Below are 22,168 nucleotides of genomic sequence, written 5' to 3'. Positions count from 1 at the left end.
TGTTCTAGAGTCTCAGTTTCAAGACATCAGAAATTATATTTCTACTTAGGTCTAGTATAATGTTGGCTTAATTAATGTGATTTAACAAGTGTAGATATAAGCTGAATTGGCCATCTTACTCTCAGTTTTTGGTCAGTTTGCATATTGCCATAAAAGCAGATTTTTAAGTTAGACTTAGCATTAATCTGACCTATTGTATTAATCCTGTAGTTAGCTTTATAGAACTCTCTTGGTTGAATATTTGTGAGTAACTTATTTATGGGTTACACTATTAAGTAATTACGTCATACTCGTAAGAGAACTCAAGGATGGTTGCATCTTAATATATTTAGTTTATCTATGAAAATAATCTTAAATTGTTGGTTAAACTATAGACACCATTTTACTAATATTTTTTCCTCCTTAATTTTTTATATTTTGAAAAAAAAGAATAAAGAGAAGCAAACTACAAGAAAGCTTGTTTTGGAGTTGAATGGAAATTTCAACAGCTTGAAAAGACATCAGGGATTAATGATTAATCAGTTCCCTGTAATTTTGATTTTAACTTATTGGATGCCAACAACATATTTGGCAATACTTTAAAAAGGAGACCCAAGCTTCTCCTTCTGGGCTTAAAAGATTAAGGCAAAAAAATTTACACGGTCCTTTTATTATCAAAGTGAAGCTGTCAAATACTGTCAAACACTTTTAAACACTTTTGAAAATTTAGTAACAGCTTTGCTATTAGAAGATTATAATGCTCCACTTACCAGAACAAAATAGTTTACTACCTTTTTTTGGTGTGATTATCAGAATAACCTAGTCTAAATTTTGTGTTTTGTTTTATATGATTTCAAAAAATGATGTAAAATCAAAACATGCTTATTTATGAAATAGTGCAAGTGTAGGACATCTCTAATATGAGAACCAAAAACTGAAAACAGTAATTAGATGTTAAACATAAAGAAATGTTTCTAACACTACCTATTAGGTACTATGCTCACTACCTGGGTATACTGCACATGTACCCCTATATCTAAAAGTTGAAATTTTTTTTTAAAAAGTAAAGTTTCTAAGAGTTTCAAAAACAGTGATATGAGTTGAATTGAAACTTCATATATTCAGGTGGCATGGAGAAAAGATTTAAAAAGTGTTTTAGTTTTTCTTTTTAAATGCAAAAAAAACAAGTGCATAGCATGAATAGTACCCTTGGGTACCATTTCTCTTTAAAGCTAGCCCAATGTGTCATACCAGAGAAATTCTGTGTGCAGAGTGCACCAGCGCTGCCCTTTGGATGGTGTTCCTGGACCTTCCACCACACGGTTCCTTCTGATTTGGTCAGCTAGCCAGTTACCACTGCCGTTACGCATGACAAATTTATCAAGGAACACTAATTGGCTTTCTGGACCATAAAACCAGTTGTAATTTGAGTCTGCAATAGCCACAGTCCTTTGAAACCCTAGGAAAGTAAGTTGGAAAGAGTTAAGATACATTGAAAACTTCATACTCCTATATAGGTCTAAACAATGATTTTTCAAATCTAGTTGCAAGTTAGAATTGTGTAATGGAAGGGATAAAATAAAAGAAAAATCACAATCCTCACATTTTATTCCAGACCAGTTAATCAGAATCCCTCAAAAGGTCTTCCACATATGTTGTGTGCAAGCTTGTATTTATTATGTGGTAACCTGTCCTTGGTAACATTAGTGCTACACCTATTCCGTGCCTTTCTCATTTTCCAATGTTCATGCTATACATGATTATATTTGCATATATACATGGGACATCCTCTTGTGCAGTTTGGGTTCCTGGACCTGGAATGAACACTAGCTCTCCCACAACTCAACATGCATTCTAGGCCAAGATAATAAAATAACATGCTTCAATTTGGCTTCAATAAAGTATAAGTTATACTATATATAAAGTTCAGGGGAGAGACTGAGTTTCTACAGGAAGAAAATTTAATTCCCGGAGTAGCTCCTGCCAGTATGTACTGCTGGAAGTTAAAGAAGAGAAAATGCAAGGATCATAAAGCCACATATCATTTTTGGAATAGGGAAGAAAAATAAAAGCAGCTAAGACTGGATATGCTCCATGTGTTCATGAAAAAAGATGCAGCATGGAGAAAACTCAGCCAGACAAAAAAATTGCTACTAGAGTATCAACTGTAGGAAAACAAAAGAGAAATGTAGTTGAAAACAGATTGCTTTAACATAGAACCTCTTCTAAAATGTTACCACAATTATATTTATGTAATTTACAGCTAATATTTTTGTTCCTAATAATTTAGTAAACGATCTTGTAAGTATACCTTATTTTAAAATGATATTTTCTGAATCTTCTACTAGTCTGTGAATTCCTTGAAAGCAGGAGATGTGTTTTATTCCTCTTTGAATCCTCTGCCTAGTACAGTGCCTGGCATACAGATGTTCAATAAAAGTTTGTTTAATTAACACAAACATATAAATGCTGCTCTTAGACATGTTCATACTGTCTTTTCCACTTTAGGAAGTAGCCACAGACACAGCTCACGGCAAACACAATTCCTGATGTAGTAAGCCTTTAGATCTCAGCTTAAATTACAAAGCACTGAAACCTCTTAAAGGTCCCTTGCTTCAGGTAGCCTTTGTTTACTAAGACGAATTGCAAAACAGGCCTCTCCTGCATGTCTAAGAAAAAGCAACAAAGCAATATTTTTTTGAATGTAAGTCTAAACTAAATCTTAAAATGGTTCTTATGTGCTGCAATATTTTTTGAACTAGTCCAATAATGGAGATTCTATTAATCTGTATCTATACTACCAGAGCCAAAAGATTTAAATACTGTATTACTTGTTGTAGGTCTAGAATCACCATCTAAAAATTGCATTTCCTTGGGGAAGGTAGAGGAAGGGGGGGAATGTATCCTGATAAAATTTTCCTTTATAACTTGTTCTAACATCTTAGTCCTGTTTTAGAAATTAAAAAAGGTTACAAAGTTCTCTAGAAATGAATACATTATTAAATCATGTATATATATTTTTTAGCTAGTTCTCTTAGAAGGCTAAACGACACAGCAATAAAGAAATTACAAGTTTTACAGCAATTATTTTTTGTTTACTTTTCTATACTATACTATTTACTTCAATAAAATATTAAAATACTAAAGATCCAACTTAAATGTGTAGGTGCAATCTTTCATTTTGAATCATGTCTGTGTAGTTTGAAAGAAAAGACTGAAAACCAAAAATTAAAATAGGATTGATCAGGGATCACATATAAAGGAAAACTGACAGGTAATCGCAAATGTTTATATTTTGCTTGCAATGATGAAGATGAGTTCATATATTACTCAAGTTTGGATATATTAAAAAAAAGTACTGAGGGGCCTAGAAATTGTATTTAATCCATAACCCTCCAAACTTTATAATACCTAAATCATAAACACATTAGCCTCCAAAATGTTCTGGCTATATGCAACTCTTGAATTCAATTTTTCTTTGATTAAAAAAATCTATTTAATTTCAATATGACAAACTCTAAGGACCTAATTTCTCTGCCTAGTCTAGCTCATTTTCATAATCAGAAAAAATTACAATAGTTTAATGTTTTCACACTTCTGACTCCTCACTATATACCTGGCAGGATGGTTCTATACATAAATGCAAAGTGTTGTTTAAGCCACGGATGGCCAAAGTGGTTGATGTTGAAGTGCCTCTGGACGAGAAACATGTATTGGAAGAGTGATCTAGTGGTGTAGCTGCCATACGCAACTCCTTCATAGAGGGAGCCATCCGTCACCTCCCTGAGCAAGACCAGAGATTTCTCCATGATGGTCAGAACTTGTTTGGTCCATAAGTAGGCTTCTTGAAGATATCCTGAAGGATGAAAACACATGGAAGCAATGACTAAAGCCTGTGACAAAGCATAAACAAAAATATGGCCAATAAAACCCTCTGAGTTATCTAACTAGTTTATATTACAAATCGCATTTTGTAAAACTCCAACTTGTCAGTGTACAAATAACATCTTGTAATCCAGGTTTGCGATGGTCCATGATATAAGTTAAGAAGTTCTTCCTGGCTAATGTGGTGAAATGCTGTCTCCACTAAAATTACAAAAAATTAGCCGGGTTTGGTGGCAGATGCCTGTAGTCCCAGCTACTTGGGGCACTGAGGCAGGAGAATGGTGTGAACCCCGGAGGCGGAGCTTGTAGTGAGTGGAGATCCAGCCTGAGCGACAAAGCGAGACTCCGTCTCAAAAAAAAAAAACAGTTCTTGACTCTATAAATGAAGAGAAACCCTTAAATAAGTATCAGTCACTTTCCAGTCTTTAATAAACTCTATCACATGTAAGATCACAAATGCATATAACTTTACGTTGGCAAGAGAGGATTTGTATATTAAGATTTTTATTCAGTGTTCCTAAAAATATAATACTTGAAAATATTTTTAAAAGTTTATCTCTTCACGAAACTTGCATCATTATTTTATAGAATTTGTAATAGCCCGCACATATTATAAATGCTAAACGGACAGTCTTCAATTTGTATTGTCATTAGAAGGCAACCTCTTATCCTTTATGTGCTTTAGATTCCAGAGGATCTGAAAAGGCAGCACAGTGGGGCTGAGAAACCACTGGAAAGGCAAACTAATAATGAAAAAATTAACTAGGAATCCTGAATCTGCCAAAAAATGAGCTACATGATTTTGTCCAAGCAATTCTTCCATCTGTCACATTTTAATCTCCCCACTGAAAATTAAGTCTATAACAAGTTATAAAACCTTTTAACTCAGAAATGCTAGCTTTCTAGAATTGTTGCACTTAGTTGACAATAACAACTCCTCATATTTCTGTAACATTTATAACTTACATAGCACTGAACAGAATCTTAATCCTTTTAACAACCCAATTATGTATTATTGCCCCAAAACAGAAAGGCTGACTTGTTCAAGACCTCTGGCACATGACTAAAAATGAACACAACTTTAATCTCAACCTAGGTCTTTAGATTTAAGGTTTCGCTTTAAAACATGCAACCCTTGAGAATAAAATTAAGCCCAATGCCTCCTGGTGTGGATGTAGCCACATTGATTTACTTCCACAAACATGTTGACCACGCTACCATGGCCTACTATGTGGCAGGTGTGGGGCTTCCAGAGGCCCAGGTCCGACCAGCTCTGGGCCTAAACACAGGTCCCAGGCTAAGACTTGGCTCCTGACTAATGGGGACAACTCAGCTGTCAGGCTTGGGTATGCAGAGGTGACTGTTCATCATACCCTGGCCTCTTCTGCCACCCAGCATCATACCTGATGTGTCAATATTCTGGATAGTTTTCAATTTCCATTCTCTACCATTCTGGTTTAAAATTCTAATTATCTTCATCCTTTTCCTTTGTGTCTTCCATCTCCCACCAGATATCAATGTTACTGATGCCTAAAATCAGGTCACTGTTCCCAGGATACCACATTACCTAAATTTCTTTATTTGTTCCTTACAACAACCCTCTTCAGAAGATATGAGGCAATGTCTACCAAAACACTTTGTAAACTGCAACTCTCTGTGAATACGAGGTACTGATATTGTTAACTGAAGCTATGCCCTATATTTTTTTTCTGCCACCCGAATACCTTGCCTGGAATGTTCTTTAATTTCCCCATAAGTTCTCCTATCCATCTTCAAAGTTACATGAAGAAAATTACTGAAAGAACACTGCTGTCTTGAATTCCAAGTTAATATACTCATTTTATATTTAACCATAACGCTTTTCATGGTATCTTTTATTTCACTCTCTGGGGTTACTGTAACTACGGTGTAATCATTTAAACATTTCACACCTGTCTTCTTTCCAACTGATTTCTACCTCCTTCTGTCGTCTTGTCATAAATGTGTGTACTTATGTGGGGGCTCTGGAAGAGTGTCTGCCAGGGACACCATAACTTTAATCAGAAAATAAATGCATAGGAAAATTCCTGCCAGGGCAAAATGACATATTTTGATTCAATCCAAACCAGTATTTTGGGTCACTGCTTATTATTTGGAATAATGTTATTTACAAAGACTGAAGAAATAAACTCTACTCCTTCCCTTAAATAAATAAAAATTTATTTAAGGAGATAAAACTATAGTAGATTAAATTTAAGACCTGAAGCAGAAATTTGGCTCACCTAAGGGATCCTTTCACCATTTCCTGATGGTGTCTTTTCACAGGCCTGGGGGTTTATAAATGGTTTGTTAGTGGATTCTCACATTTTTGCATTTTGATGTTTTAATTTTCTTTTCTTTTCCTTTCTATTTATTTATTTATTATTTATTTATTATTTATTATTTATTTAAGACTCTGTTGCCAAGGTTGGAGTGCAGTGGTGGGATCTTGGCTCACTGCAACCTCCGCCTCCCAGGTTCAAGTGATTCTCCTGCCTCAGCCTCCTGAGTAGCTGGGATTACAGGCACACACCACCACGCCCAGCTAATTTTTGTATTTTTAGTAGAGACAGGATTTCCCCACGCTGGCCACGCTGGCCTCGAACTCCTGTCTTCAAGTGATCCACCCGCTTTGGCCTTCCAAAGTGCTGGGATTACAGGCATGAGCCACCACGCCTGACCTGAGGTTTTAATTTTCTTTATGTTTTTGTGAGAGTAGGGGACAAGGGGAGCTAGCATGAAAACTCACTGCCATAATTAAATTTTGCTTAAGTTATTATAAATGGAATTTCCCTTCTGACAGAGATAACAAAATATAGTAGAAAGAGATTGAACTTTATGGATGACCAGAAGTGGATCCAAATCCCAGCTGCCTTATATGGTTGATGTGAGAACTGAATAAAATATGGCAAAAGACTAGCACATGGCATATGCTCAGTTAATGTTAGTTTCTTTTCCTCTAAGATCTAATTAAAAGTGAAGGTTGGTTGATGTGACAAGGGAGAAAGCTAGATTTGGGCAAAATCTGATGTTGGATAATCAACAAAATGATTAATAATTCTTATGAGGAATATAATCGAGTTAAATTCTGTTAGATTTCCAAGCTCCAATTATATATTTAATATTCTGATAATTCCCTGTGATCTTAGAGCTGCTTTTCTTAAACACAATCTTAATCAGTCATTTATAGATTTCTATAGAAGTTGTAATTTAGAGTTAAAAGAACAAAGAAAATGTATTATTGGCAATTATGCAATATGTTAAAGCAAAGTAGCTGCACAATCCACAAAAATTGCTTCCAATTTGGATGTAAATAATCCAGTTTGGTTGTTTTAAATATTAAGAGGGAAAAATAGTAGTGCTGTTATGATTCACACCTGTGTGCTGGAAATCTTCATTTCAAATAACCAACCATCTGTTTAGCTTTTCAAAATTTCACTTATTCCAGGATGGCTGTCTTCACTGTCAAAATTCTCTGGAAAAATGAATATTTATCGCTGACCCTGAGCTGTGAGGATTTGTTCTGGGATAATCATAAGCCATAATTAGATAATGTGCCGGCTAACATACTAGCAGAAAATAAGGAGGAGATGTCCCTCAATTAACTAAGAGATACTGTAGGGACTACTTCATCTCATGGGTTTAGTTAGGATCCAAGTATGAACATGTACTAAGAATGGTTATAAAAATGCTTTGCTCACAACATGGCAACTATGACTTCTGTCAGCTCAGGTATCACCTTGGCTGTGTCCACACACACCTTGATTCATCAGGACTAGGCTTCCTGTGAGCAAAGCCATACAGTTGGTGGGCTGATGATTGTGCAGGTATTGAAATCCCCATCCTCTCCTGTATGAAGTTTCATACATATACTCTGAGGCATTGGCAATCACTTCAAGAAACTTCTCCTGTTGTGTCTTGCTCAGGTAGTTGTACAAGAAGTCATAAGCAGTGGCAAAACCAACCAGGGAGTGAGCAAGCGGGACCTCATCCCAAGGAGCATCTTTCACCAACCTGTAAAGGAAAATAAATCATGGAAATGAGTTCATCAGACTCACAGCTTTCATCACACTTCTAAAGTGTCTATTTCTCAGAACTAAAGGGCACAATTGAAGATATAATCCAAGGGCTTAATGACACACAACTGGCTTCCCTCCACATTAGAAACAAGCATTGTCTAAAATGTGAAAATTATACAGTAAACAGTTTTCTCTCTCAGGATTCTGGCAACATCAAGATGTGGAGAATTTTTACTTTTGATTTTTTATTCATGACAAGAAGTAGTAGAATACTACTTCTTGTAGTATTAGAAGAGATCTAAATAGAAGAGATCTAAAGCATAGAACATGAGTTGGCAGGGCAAAATTCTCTGGAGTACCCATTTAACCAGTGCTCACCCTACTCCTCCTTTTCACTTGAATAAGATGCTCTCAGTTCTATTCTTATGGCCACCTTGCTAAGACAGTTGAACATATGTATTTCCTCTTATTTCCCATAGCTGGTCAATGCGAAGGTATCGTGGTCCATAATCCATGACCTCTCAATCTGCACAGACCCACTTGGTCATCACCATGGCGGGAAGCGTGGCAAATGTGAGTGGGAGCTGATTCTAACTCAGAATTTTTACATCCCTCTTTCCCATAAACTGAACTGCACTGCCTTAAAGGTCCTTCAAATACCTTTCTAAGAAGTCTAAAAGTTGATCTTCTGTTAAGAATTACGTTGTCATTTTCCAGGAAGCCAAATTTCTGTTTGACTAGCTATATTATTCTGCAAATTAGTGTGTGGCTTGCATTAAGCAGGAAGCAAACAAAGGAACTTTCACAATCAGAATTCTAAGGAATTACCCAGAAAACCCTTCCCATCTGTTCAGGATGTATTTGAGTAATCTCTGAGTGAGGGAAACAAATCAAACGTGTGCCGTACCTGTGGGAGGTAGAAGAAAGCACTTAATTAGGGATGAAGCTAAAGCTTAACATTTCTATGCCATGAACCTCTTTTGGCAATCTAGCGAAGCCTTGACCTCTTTCTCAACATGTTTTAAAATTCATAAGACATAATATGTAAGGATACATGGAAATCTATTATTTTGAAATATAATTATCAATACACATATTTAAAAAATAATAATACAGGCTTTTTAAAATTAAGGCATGAAATAACAACATTTAATAGCGGGGATAATAACTACTATAATTTGTAAGTGGTAACAAGCATAAATTTTGAGATGTCTATAACAACTGTAATGTGGTATGAAAATATCTGTGATACCTATCTGTGACTTTGTTACAGATCCTCCCAATACCATCAAGATTGGTTATCTCTACTCATGATTGGAAGAAATGTTGGATTTCAGTTAAAGTTAGTAAAAGTTAAGATGTATTAGTTCTCTCAAACAAACCTTATAGACCTCAGTTTAAAAATACTTTAAAATGTTCTGAGAGACTACCTCTTCCAGATTATGTTTTTCCTTTAGAAGTTTACGCTAAAGAAATGGCCTAGGTGAGGCCTTCCCTGGTCACCCTATCAGAATTTCATCATCCTTCCAAAATAATATTCAACTCCCCTTTTCTTTTTTCCCTTTAGTAAATATATGTATGAATATGTCTATGTATATGTTTCCCCTCCTAGAATTTTAGTTCTACAAGGGCAGGACTTTTTTCTTCACTGTTGTATTCGCAATTGGATTCCCAATCATAGAACAGTGTGGCACACAGCAGATGTTCAATAAATATTTTCAGAAAGAAGGAAAAAGTGAAGAAACAAACCTATAACTCACTGTCAGCCACACTGCTGGCAGTGATTATGTGATCATTATGAAATCAGGAATTTGGAGAGATCCCTTTATATTTAGTAATAATTTCAGCGTTTGGTTACCATTCCGTGTTTGGTGCTAAAAAGATTGATGAGTTTCTTAGCAATTTAGTAACAGACAAAGCTCCCTTGCTCTAGCCAGTCAGCTTGCCAGTGTGTGTACTGTTTGTAAACAGGCTATAAGAGTGTGAATGAATTCTCTACTTCTAGGAGAAAAACAATTCATACTGCACACTCATTGCCAGGGAGTTGGGAATATCATCTTCACTGACTCATGGTGACTGGTGGGCCAGGCAGGGAAGCCAGGTCATTTGTTTCCCAACTTGTGTCATTGTACCATGTCATGATGCATCTATAAATGGCACTATATACACCGACCCATGATAAAGGTTATGCCAATGAATCGCTACCAGCCAGCAAACCCTCACATGTGTGATTAACCAATAAGCTTATTTTTATAGATAACCAGAACATTTGATATAATTCTCATCCTTCATGAAATGTTACGCAAATTTATGTGAAAATGTCCAAGCCCCAACATGCAGTTTGTTTATTTCAAACAGTTTCCAATTCAATGAAACATGGGCACCCCAAAAGAAAAAAGTTTATGGCACCTTTAGGTCTGTCCCTATATTAGAAAAGCTGACCTGTAATAGCTGTATTTCTAAAAAGTTATCTAAATCTTTTACCAAAACGCTCTTACCCAGCCTTAGATACAAAGTGAAATAATGGAAGAGACTATATTTTACAGTCATAAAAACCAATGGAAATTTGCTCTTAGTTCATGGATGGAAACTGAGAAACTATCTTATTCAATGTGATCCTGACCAGTAATATATCAGTTCACTGGGAATGGTGGTTAAGTGGGAAATTATTTTTTAAAAAACCAGACAGACATGAATTTATGAATTGTGCTTCAACTTAAAATATATCCATGTGTACACAGATTCACCAATCTTTTGAAGGTGAGCCAAACCTATTCTCCGAATATGGGTCTACAGATGGAGTTTCATTGTTATTTCCTGCAAAGAACACACATAACACATCACCACAATTTCCAGCTTTGTTTTCTTTATTATAAAGGAAGAAATTAAAGATACCTGTGAGGGAACGCAGAAGCCTTCTAGATTTTTATGAGTTTTTCCCTAATCTTCTACAAATCTCAATCACACTATATCATGACAGCAATTTTTTTACAGTAAGTTATTCCAAAGCTTTTAGGTTGGTTCTAGAAATATTAGCTTTTTCTTTTTGAACTCACACTTTATCTCTTTATATTCTTAAAACTGTCTCATTACAGGTATTAGGGAAACTGTATTACCTGATTTGAGAACAAATACAGCTGACACTTGCTCAGCCAGTAACTCTACTGGGGGGAACAGAAATAAACGTAAAGTAAAGGGCAACCTAGAAGTCCTGACATTCAGCTACCGTGTTACACAAGGAATGGAAGCTAGGTTCACTAGCAAGTTAGTTAAGAGGAGGTTAATTGAGGAAATATTTACGCTATTCCTCTTTTGTAAACTACACTTTCACCCCTTAGAGCAGCTGTTCTCAAAGTAAGGCCCAGGGAGGGGCTTCCGAGACTATCACATTTTAGAGAATTCACAGATAAGAATCATTTTCATAATAACGTAAAGATGTTATATGTTGATATTTGCACTGATGGTACAAAAGCAGTATTAAGTAAAACTGCTGTAACCTTAGCAAGAATCCAAGCAGGGGCACTAAACTGCCCTAGTAGTCCTTGTATGATTTTGCACTGCCATGCACTCAGGTTTTTGTTGTTGTTGTTGTTTAATTTTTAAAGCCAATTTTATTTAAAAATGTCCTTGATGAAGTGGTAAAAATGATTAATCTTTATAAAATCTCAACTCTTTGAGTATACATCTTTCTAATATCCTATGTGATTAAACGGAGTACCAAAGTACAAGAATGTCACAAACAAAAGAAGTCATGCACTGAGTTGAGAGCTGAGCTAGCTGGGTTTTTTCATGAAACATCATTTTTACGTGACAGAATGATCAACTGACAAATTATAGTTATTTTGATTTGGGTGTTAGCGTAGAAATTTTCTTGAAAATAAACAAGGAAGGCCTGCCAGTTCAAGGAAAGCTGAAAGCCTTTGTTGCCAATGACAAACTTGGAACTTTCGACCGGAAATAAGAATTTTGGAAAATTTGCATCCACTACCAAGAGCTTAAGAGCTTACCAATACTTAAAGATTTTTGTGATGAAATCAGTGAGAACATCAACAAACATGATTTTTATATTGTATAATTAAATGTGTCAACATTCGGTAGACTGAAATAACTCAGTGAACAAACATGCAAAATAACAAAGGCATGATGTTATAAAACCATGCAAGGATAAGACAGCCACTCCTAAGTGTAAAATATGCCAATGGATTTTAATGTAAAAGAGTATGAAGAGTTCATTTACATGGCTTCAGATTCTATACTGCAATTAATTTTTATGGAACCACTACCAGTCAAGTTTTAGTGTAGCGTCAAAGAAGAATATTCACAATTATTTGAAAAGATTATTAAAATACTCCTACCTTGTCAATCACATATTCCTGTGAGGCTGGATTTTCTTCATATACTTCAACCAAAAAAACACATAGCAACAAATCAAATGCAGAAGCAGACATATAAGATTTGCAAAAATGTAAAAGAACACCTTCCTTCTATTTTTTGTTTTAAAAAATATAGTTTGGCTGGGTACAGTGGCTTATGTCTGTAATCCTAGTGCTTTAGAAGGCTAAGGTAGGAGGATCGCTTGAGCCCAGGAGTTCCACATAGCAAAACTGTCTCTACACAAAATAATTTTTTAAAAATTAGCTGGGCCTGGTGGCATGCACCTGAAGTCCCAGCTTAGGAGGCTGAGGCAGGAAGATTGCTGGAGCCCAGGAGTTCAAAGCTGCAGTGAGCTATGACTGCACCACTGCACTCCAGCCTGGGTGACACAGTGAGACCCTGTCCCTAAAAAAAAAAAATAGATATATACATGTATATATAGTTATTTTTTCCTAAAAATATGTTTATGTTAATATGAAATGAGCTTTAAAAATATATAAATAGAGTAAATGAACAAATAAATGTTTCAAACTTCTCAGTTTTAATTTCTAATATGGTAAACTTTGATAGATACAGCCCAAATAAACAAAGCTGTTTGATGTCCTCATTAATTTTTAAGAGTACAAAGTGCTTCCAAGTCCAAAAAAGTTTAAAAACTGATGCTTTGAATATTTTCAAAGGTGAATTTATGTGAAATAAATTAATCTCAACACAGGAAAGAGCTATTGATTTTCTGAGTGTAAGGGTGGAATGTTGGTGGGGAAAGGCATAGAGTTTGGTCATGATGTGCTGTGTCTATTAATTAAGTTGTGATTCTGAAAGAAGAATGAGCCATAACTATTTTTCCAAAGTTGAGCAGTCTCATTAATTCAAATTTTTGTACCAATTTTAAATGGATAGACTGCTTGTATTATCATAAATGCTTTTTAAAATATTATGTATGGAGTATAATAGTAGTCAATCGAAGAAGTCTGTATCACTACAAATGTGACAGTTTATTTGATTAAATAACCATTAAAAGGAACCCTAAAAACAATGTTGCTATCTATTTTTATTGGTATAGATTTGAACTACAAGTGATTAAATGCTTCTATTTTTAAAATTTTCATATAGTTTTGATATAGACAGTCTATAGAAAATAATTGCCTGTGAAAAGATTAAAATTTAACATTGCAAGGTTCACAGAATATTATTTAAATTTGTATACTGTTGTCTTAGCCCAGGCTGCCATAACAAAATGCCGTAGACTGGGTAGCTTAAACAACAGAAATTTTTTTTTTTATAAGTTCTGGGAGCTGAAGGTCTGACAGGGTGCCAGCATGGTCAGGTTTTGGTGAGAGCTCTGTTCCTGGCTTTTAGAGGGCCACCATCTTACTGGGTGCTCACCTGGCCTTTCCTAGATGTGTGGTGTGGGGATAGGGCAAGCGTGAGAGAGAGTGCACAAGAGTACAAGCTCTCTGGCACCTCTTCTTATCAGGGCACTTATCCTATCACAAGAGCCCCACCTTTAGGACCTCCATCTAAATCTAATTCTCTCCTATAGGCCCTTTTCTCTAAATACTTCCACATAAGGGGTTAGGGCTTCAATATGAATTTTGAGGAGGGTCCCATTCAGTTCATAGCAACTGTCTATTTCATTTACACAAATACTGCTAAAATAAACACTTAGAATAAAAAGAAATTAGGTCTTTGAAACCAAAGATGTGCCAAGAGATCACTCATACTTATTTAAATTAATCAACAGTATACAAGACACAAATACTAGAAACAATAGGAGAACTCATAATTCCCCTTATAATTAATCCTATTTCCTAGTACTTTTCAGAACCTAACAATTTTATAGCAGGCTTTTCCATATGTAGGTGTGCTCCAAAGATCATGATTTGATCCACAGTGTGGGCAAATCTACATATTTTTTGAAAGTGTATTTAAATGAGACTTTATGATTTGTCAGACCTTTCCAACAAAGGAGGAGAACTCCATTAAAATGATCCATCTTCTTTTTCTCATTTTCAGAATTACTATAGTTTTACCAACCTATAAAATATTTACTTAGTAAATTCATAAAGTAGAAGATTTATGTTTAAAATCTGATTTTATACAGTAGATAGTTATGGAACTACAAATTTAAGTTAAAATGAAACAAGCTTTACAAAAATTATAAATTTACATTCAGAACACAACAGTGAACTCCTTAGAAACTGCAAACTCTAAAAGTACCAGGGTAGTGCACCACCAGCTTCCCATTTGCCAGCTTTGCTGCAGCTGTGTCTACTGTACATATGCCACACCTCTGTCCACGTGCACTTGGCCACACCATTAAAATAGGCCAGAATTAGGTCAACTCTATTTTAAAAATGTAAATTAGTCTATTCATTCTAAAAGTCTCCTGAACACAGTAACTTGATCGAAAACTATTTAACTTTCAACCAAACACCTTTGTGTATTTGGAAACAACCTCCAATAAGTTAAGACAGTCATGTATTACGACTCCTTTTAAAAACATGACTAATGCAGTAGTGATTCTTTTTTCCCTCTATTTTAAATGTGAAAACTAACCATGAATATTAAATGTTAGTAATATGTTAAATTTGGTATGGAATTCATATAAATGTAGCTAAAGGGAAGTGGATTTCTCACCTCTGAGGCCTCATCCGTAAAGCACATTGGGTCTTGGCAGACATTTGCCAAGAGGACCAGAGTAAGCCTGAAAGATAGAGACTTGATCTAGGAGGCTCTGAGTGGGTAGTCATCAATCCAAGGGGAATGTTCAGCTAATCTCTGGCCTGGCTTGGCGTCCATATTCCAAGTGTTTGATCAGGTGGCTAAAGGTTAGCACTGGCATTGTGAAGCAAAATGCACAGGGAGGGAAAGGAGAGGGGGGTGTACTTCCTATTAAGCACATGTTATGTGCCCAAGCCTCTACATACATTATGTCATTTCAACTTCTTGACTCAACATTAGGTATTCCATCCCCATTTTATAGATTGTGAAAAAGCAATTTGGATAGGAGATTACTTGTTCAAGGCCACAGAGTTAAACGGTGAAGCTGAGAATGGAATCCAGAATTATCTGAATTATCTGAATCTAGAATGGTTTTTACTTCTTAGTGAGGGGAAGAACAGTGCTTTCAAAGAAAGTCACCAAGTTTGCAATAAGAACTGAGTCAGAACATGCCAGAGTCAGTGGCTCTACCAAAAGCTAGGCAGAAGGTTCCAAGGGTTCTAAGCCTTGTCATTTTCATGACACCAAGACAGAGCAAGGCATGAGATCTGAGAAAAGGGGCGCACATTAGAAGAAGAGATACTGCCATTCTGTGCTCATGTGGTTGCTCAGGGCCCACCCAAGGAACAAGAGACACCAATCATGAAGAATTCCTGAACAACTCTTTCCCTCCCTGATGAGCCTGCGCACCTAATGTACTACTCTAAGGTAGAGTTGGTCCAGGGGATGGTGGTTCTGGTTTGCATATTCAGAACCTTGGGCCCCTTAAGGTAGTAACAAACACTGTCTTCTTGATCAAACTCTAGCCAGGCTCCTCTGTGCCTTCTTGGCTAGGCCTCAACCTCATTCTATGAAGAGTAAACACTAACATGTTTCTAATAGCTCAAGGTCATATCCCTGAGATGACCCTCTCCCCGTTGAAAGTGTCTGCCTAAGAAACTCAAGGCTTCCAAAAAAATTTGTTTGTTCCAGTCAACATTTGAGGATAGGGTCTCTGTCTCCCAGTCTCCGTGGGAGGATAGAATTCTATCTTCGATAATTGCCACTTAGCAGACATGTGATTAGCTGGCCTAATCACATGGGCATTGACTGCCCTTTGTAATTTTTCTCTTTCCTGGCTCTACTAAGCCCCTGCTTGCCCTCCTCCCTTTAAAATGCCTATTCACCTCTGTACAGATTGACGTTCAGTTCAGTTTATGCTGAACTCTTTTCCTTATTAAAATAGTTACTACTGATTAAAACTTATCTTTGCCACTTTAGTGTCCGGTATTGTTTACCTTTGACACTGGCCAGGGCTAGAGTACACAGAAATGGACAATGAGCTTTCCTTTTTCAATATCTACTTTGGGAACAAAACTACTTTCCCTTTCTGGAAACAATTGCTAGAAGGATGAACGGTATGACAGAAAGGGAACTCATTGTATATTAAGACATTTTCAGGGAAAATAACTTATGAGCTCTGAAATGTAAAAAACCATTTCCTCTCACAATCTATATTACTATATTAATTAAATCACTGGATTTAATATAGCAGCACATTACCACTTAATTTCATTTTAATGCCATGAATTCAATATCCCAAATATTAAATTCTAAAATATATAAAATTTAAGTCAACTTGGCCCCACTCAAACAGAATACTGAGGAGTCAATTATGCCAAAGCAGAAACTAGTATTCTAGATGATTTGTAAATAAAAAGAATTGAAGTGTCGGAATATAACAAGTTAATTAAAATAAAATGTAGAGTAGTACTGTTAAATTGGAAAAGGCTTCCATGTCATTATCTCAATGTTTACTTCGATGACATAAAGTATTATTACCCAAATATCCAAGCATGCCACCCAAACATAATCTATTTAAATGGAATCAAACAACATTTATAATTGTAACCTCTTGTAACTGAGTAAGTATACTTTGCCCTAATATTCAACCTACAAAAGGTGAGAGGAAGAAACATGATAAGTAAAAATTATTCAAATTTAGGAACAAGACCTCTATTTTGGTAGAATGGCATAGCTCAAAGGACTACAGTTAAAAATACACTTACATATCAAATTCTAATGACAAATTCTGAAAGAATATATTATAATGGAGAAATTTTAAAACCTGGAAAGGCAATAGGAGGGAATAACCAGGTCTGCCTATATTGTTCATGAAAAGTATAATTTAATGATATTTACCCATTTTAAAAAGGAGCTTGATATTTTAAATGTCTAACATGTTTTACAACTGTATGTGTAAAATATGTTTCAAAAAGTTCAGCTGGACAACTTGTTGATGTCATCACTCAGTCAATGTCTATGCAAGCATCCAGTGATCATGTGAGAAGCCATCAACTGCCAGTTAGCAATTGTCAGTAGTCAGTACGATTTTAAGAAAAAAAAATAAACATGCAAGAGCAGCCAGGATGATGGACAGTGGCCAGTCCTGTCAGAGAAGAAAATATAATATTTAAATGTTGGCTTGGGCAAGAACTGAGCAGTTATAATAATTGTATGTAGTTGACACATTTATTTATCTTATAAAATTTAATATAAATTTTATAACACACAACATCAAAAATATGCCATCTATTTTAAATATAACATGACTCCGGAGGGCAAGAAGTCTATAATGAAGAATAAAAATCTAAAGATTCTGAACACCAAGTATTTCCCAATGAAAAAGATTTAATCAAACTATCAACCTTATAGTGCAGTCAAAAAACTCCACACACACACACACACACACACAATGGCCAATTAGCTGTTTAGAACCTGTGACAGGCAAAATAACAGTCCCCCAAGAATCTATGCACACATTACCTTCCACTGGGGCAAACGGACTTTGTAGATATGATTAAAAGCCTTGTGATGAGAGATTATTCTAGATTACCCAGGTGGTCCCAATCTAGTCACATGGGTCCTTAAAAGCAAAGAACCTTTCTTGGCTGTGGTCGGAGAGAGATGTGACCAGGAGGAAGAATCAAAGAGATGCAAGGTTGCTAGCTTTGAAGGTGGAGGCAGGGAGCCACAAGCAAAGGAATATATGTGAACTCCAAAACCTAGAAAAAGGCAAAGAAAAGTATTCTGCCCTAGAGCTTCCAGAATAAAATGTAGCCCTGCTAACACTTTGATTTTAGCCCTGTGTTACACTTCTACAAAACCGTAAGATCAATCTGTGCTGTTTTAAGCCACTGAGTATGTGGTAATTTGTTACAGCATTTGTATGCATTTTTAGGCAGTCAAGGACTACCAGAGATTTGATGAAATCCCATAATAGGACAAAAGAGACCCAAATGAACAAAGTGATTAATGCAGCTTGGGAGAAATTAAATCATGCAGGTAGAAAGAAATTTCAAGACAAAAGAAGCTCTTGAAATGGAAAACAAAATAGCAGGAAAGTAAGTGCAATAAAAGGGCTGGGGGAAAAGTTGAAGAAACCTTGAAAATGCAAAAAAAAAGTAAGAAAATAAAATAGAAAACAGGAGAGGAAAAAAAAAAGAGGACTGGCCCAAGAGGTTAAACACGTGAAAAAGAAGAGAGGAAAAAAAAAAAAAAGAAAGAAAAAAGAAAAAAAAGGGAAACAAAAAGAGATCCAAATATATCAAGGAAAACTGCTAGAACTAAAGGGAATAAGTTTCCATATTGAAAGAATCCATGAAGTGCACAGTTCACAGACTCATCTCAAAACAAGATACATCATCCCGTAATTTCAAAACACTGGTAACATAAAAAAGATCCTAAATGCTTCAGAGTGGAATATCAGGTTTCATTCAAAGCATCAGGAAGAGTGGGGTCAGATATCTCAACAGCAACACTGGACACTAGTATACAATAAAACAATGACTCCAAAACTCAGAGAGACAATTTCCAGACTATAATTTCATATCCAGCCAAGCTACCCTTTAAACCTGAGGGAAGAAAAAACACAGGCAGACATCCAAGGTCTCAAAATTTACCTCTCATAAATGCTTTCTCTGGAAGCCAGTGGAAAATATCTCCACCTATATTAGGATGTATATCAAAAAGAAGACATGGCACAAGGAATCCAATTCAAGAGAAAAAAGAAAAAAGATGGCTGTACAGCAGACTTGGCTGCAAGCAATCCACATCCTAGCATGTCAAAAAGCTGCAGCATTACTTCTTCAAAAAGATGAATTATTTTTAAAAAATGTCTTATTAAGAATGTCTTGTTTGAATAGATAGAAAACTTACACAACTGGGTGAGAGTCTGGCTAGTCATTAGAGATAAGCATATAAAAAACTTACCAAATAAAACAAAAAGCTATTATGAATCTAAGAGAAAACAAAGAGTTGTACACACATTGAAAGGTCATTACAGTATACAATATAGTTCAGTTGTCAATAACTTTTGCCTTGTTAAAATATGCAAACAGGCTGGGTGTGGTGGCTCACACCTGTAATCCCAGCACTTTGGGAGGTTGAGGCAGGCGGATCACCTGAGGTCGGGAGTTCGAGACCAGCCTGACCAACATGCAGAAACCCCATCTCTGCTAAAAATACAACATTAGCTGGGCGTGGTGGCGCATGCCTGTAATCCCAGCTACTCGGGAGGCTGAGGCAGGAGAATCACTTGAACCCGGGAGGTGGAGGTTGTGGTGAGCCGAGATCACGCCATTGCACTCCATCCTGGGCAACAGGAGCGAAACTCCGCCTAAAAAAAAATGTGCAAACACTTGATATTCCCCTCATTAAAATTACACATATTTATAAAATAAAACAGATCTATATTGTAATGAAAATAACTTAACTGTGTCAGAGTGAGAGACAGATGATGCATCTGCAAGCCAAGGACACCAAAGATTGCCTACAACCACCAGAAGCTAGGAGAGCAGCTTGGGATAGTCTCTCCTTCAGAGAGCCTCCAGAAGGAATGAAGCCTATTGATATCTTGATTTCAGACTTCTGGCCTCCAGAACTGAGAGAGAATAAATTTCTGTTGGTTTAAGCCACCTAGTCTATGGTATTTTGTTACAGCAGCCCTAGCAACAAATACACCGACACTAAAAAACCTGATCAGCCATTGCTGCCATCTCGTACCCTCCCCATCATCTTCCCGTCGCTGCCTGAACACTCAGTTACTCCCATTTACTTGAAAGAGCGCTTGCCTAATATTCTGAGAACATGGCAGGCAAAAGAGCAAAGAATTACTTGAGGAATGAAGTTTCAAAATAATGAGGGACACTTTTTCACAATGGCAAAAATCATAGTCAAATCGCCAATTTTTGCTGCCCTCATGGTGAGAAAATGTCAAATCCAAAATGAGGTAGGCCTGGAGGAGCTAGCATATGTGAAATGATATTTTGCTGTCTCTTAGAGTAAGGTTAATATATTTACCCACTATTCCTGCTTTTAATGTTTTATCAAAAATTTTCTTTGATAATTTGCTTTTTAAAGGTTTTGCTGAAATTATGCAGAGCTTCATAAAATCCAGAGGCCTTTTTAAAACAGTGAATGAACTGTGGCTGATTTTACTCTGGGTGCAGTAGGAAATAATGCTCTGCACAGTTTATTCCATTCAGCCCTGGAAACCTGACATGTAATCATTAATCACAGGCCTGTACTGTTTCTTAATGAAATAAAGATGCTTCCCAATACATTTTGAGAATAAGCACTCTAAACACTAGAATTATAGAATAAAGAGGGCATCTTAAAGAGTGGAATGGTCTCCTCAGTGGAGATGTCCAAGAAAGGATATTGGGAAGGGATTCTCTGGAAAAATTTTGTATTTATCAGAATGTTAGGCAGGGCTTTCAAACTATAAATATGCTGTGAAATGAATATAATGGGTTGTAATCAGCATATTTTTAATGGAAGGAAATAGAAAATGAGGACAAGGCAAAATTTAAGTGCAAGGGCTATTTGATGAAACATTTATTTATATATTTATATATGTAAAGTTGAAGTTATGTGTGCATCAGCTTGTGTGTCCACTGCACTACTATTTACAACAGCAAAAACACAGAATCAACCTAGGTGCCCATCAATGGTGGATAAAGAAAATGTGGTACATATACATTATGGAATACTAGGCAGGCATAGAAAAGAATGAAATCACATCCGTTGCAGCAACATGGAGCTAGAGGCCATTATCCTAAGCAAAGTAATCCAGACGCAGAAAACCAAATACCACAATACCGCATGTTCTTACTAGTAAGTGGGAACTAAACATTGGGTACACATGGACATATAGGAACAAAAAGACAGTGGGGACTACTAGATGGGGGAGGGAGGGAGGGAAACAAGAGTTGAGAAACTTCCTATTGAGTATTATGCTTACTACCTGGGTGTCAGGATCAATCGAACCCCAAATCGCAGCATCACACAATATACATACTATGTAACTGCACATGTACCCCCTAAATCTAAAAGTTGAAATAAAAATAAATAATGTAATAAAATTAGAAACAAAAATAAAATTAAAAACTAGAAACAAATAAAAAAAGTTATGTCTGTATTCGGTTGTTGGTTACTGTAGGTCACAGTGAAAAAGTTTCAGACACTGTCTTAGAGGGTAAATGTGATCCAAAATAAGCCACCCATCAGAGGCATGCTGCTGGCATGGAGGGCTGCTTCAGTGGGAGGAGCTGTGTTGAAATCCAGGCTGCCCAGGCACTTCCCAGCAGAGGTTCTGGAGCCAGGACTAAGACAAAATTCTCACCGTGAGATCATCAGGAAGGAACCCAGGAGATCAGAGAAGTTCAGAATGTTCAAAGTAGAGGGCAGATGGTGCTGTATGAAGGGGGCAGGCATGAAGACACTAAATGGGCTCAGTCAATTCAGGAAGGAAAACATAATTTGTCATGGTGTGGAAAAAAAAAAAAACAAGAAAAACATCCCTTGACCTCCAAAACAATTTTGTTTGGCTTTGAAGCCATTTACATTCAAGAGAAATAATGAAATAATGCCTGTGACAACACCCTGAACCCATAATATTTATTTTTTGTCCTGGGAATACAGTTTCAAAGAATATGTCTTTTAAAAGTAATTTGGCGGCCGGGCGCGGTGGCTCATGCCTGTAATCCCAGCACTTTGGGACGCCGAGGCGGGTGGATCACGAGGTCAGGAGATCGAGACCATCCTGGCTAACACAGTGAAACCCCGTCTCTACTAAAAATACAAAAAATTAGCCGGGCGAGGTGGCGGGCGCCTGTAGTCCCAGCTAC

General features: G+C 36.4%; 1 protein-coding gene across 3 annotated transcripts in view; it reads right to left on the bottom strand.

Annotated features, from left to right (window-relative positions):
• DSE (dermatan sulfate epimerase) overlaps positions 1–22,168 on the bottom strand; it is a 74,401-nt gene that overhangs the window by 10,066 nt on the left and 42,167 nt on the right. For all 3 annotated transcript variants that reach the window (XM_030809597.1, XM_030809594.1, XM_030809595.1), the window contains exons 3-5: positions 7,643–7,896; positions 3,596–3,835; positions 1,231–1,438 (exon numbers count right to left, since the gene is read on the bottom strand). In XM_030809597.1, coding sequence (XP_030665457.1) covers positions 1,231–1,438; positions 3,596–3,835; positions 7,643–7,751 — 557 coding nt within the window. In that variant the 5' untranslated portion in view covers positions 7,752–7,896. The remainder of the gene's footprint in view (positions 1–1,230; positions 1,439–3,595; positions 3,836–7,642; positions 7,897–22,168) is intronic.

Source organism: Nomascus leucogenys, chromosome 3, assembly GCF_006542625.1.
Source record: "Nomascus leucogenys isolate Asia chromosome 3, Asia_NLE_v1, whole genome shotgun sequence".
NCBI lineage: Eukaryota > Metazoa > Chordata > Mammalia > Primates > Hylobatidae > Nomascus > Nomascus leucogenys.
This window is presented reverse-complemented; position numbering and strand designations above follow the sequence as displayed.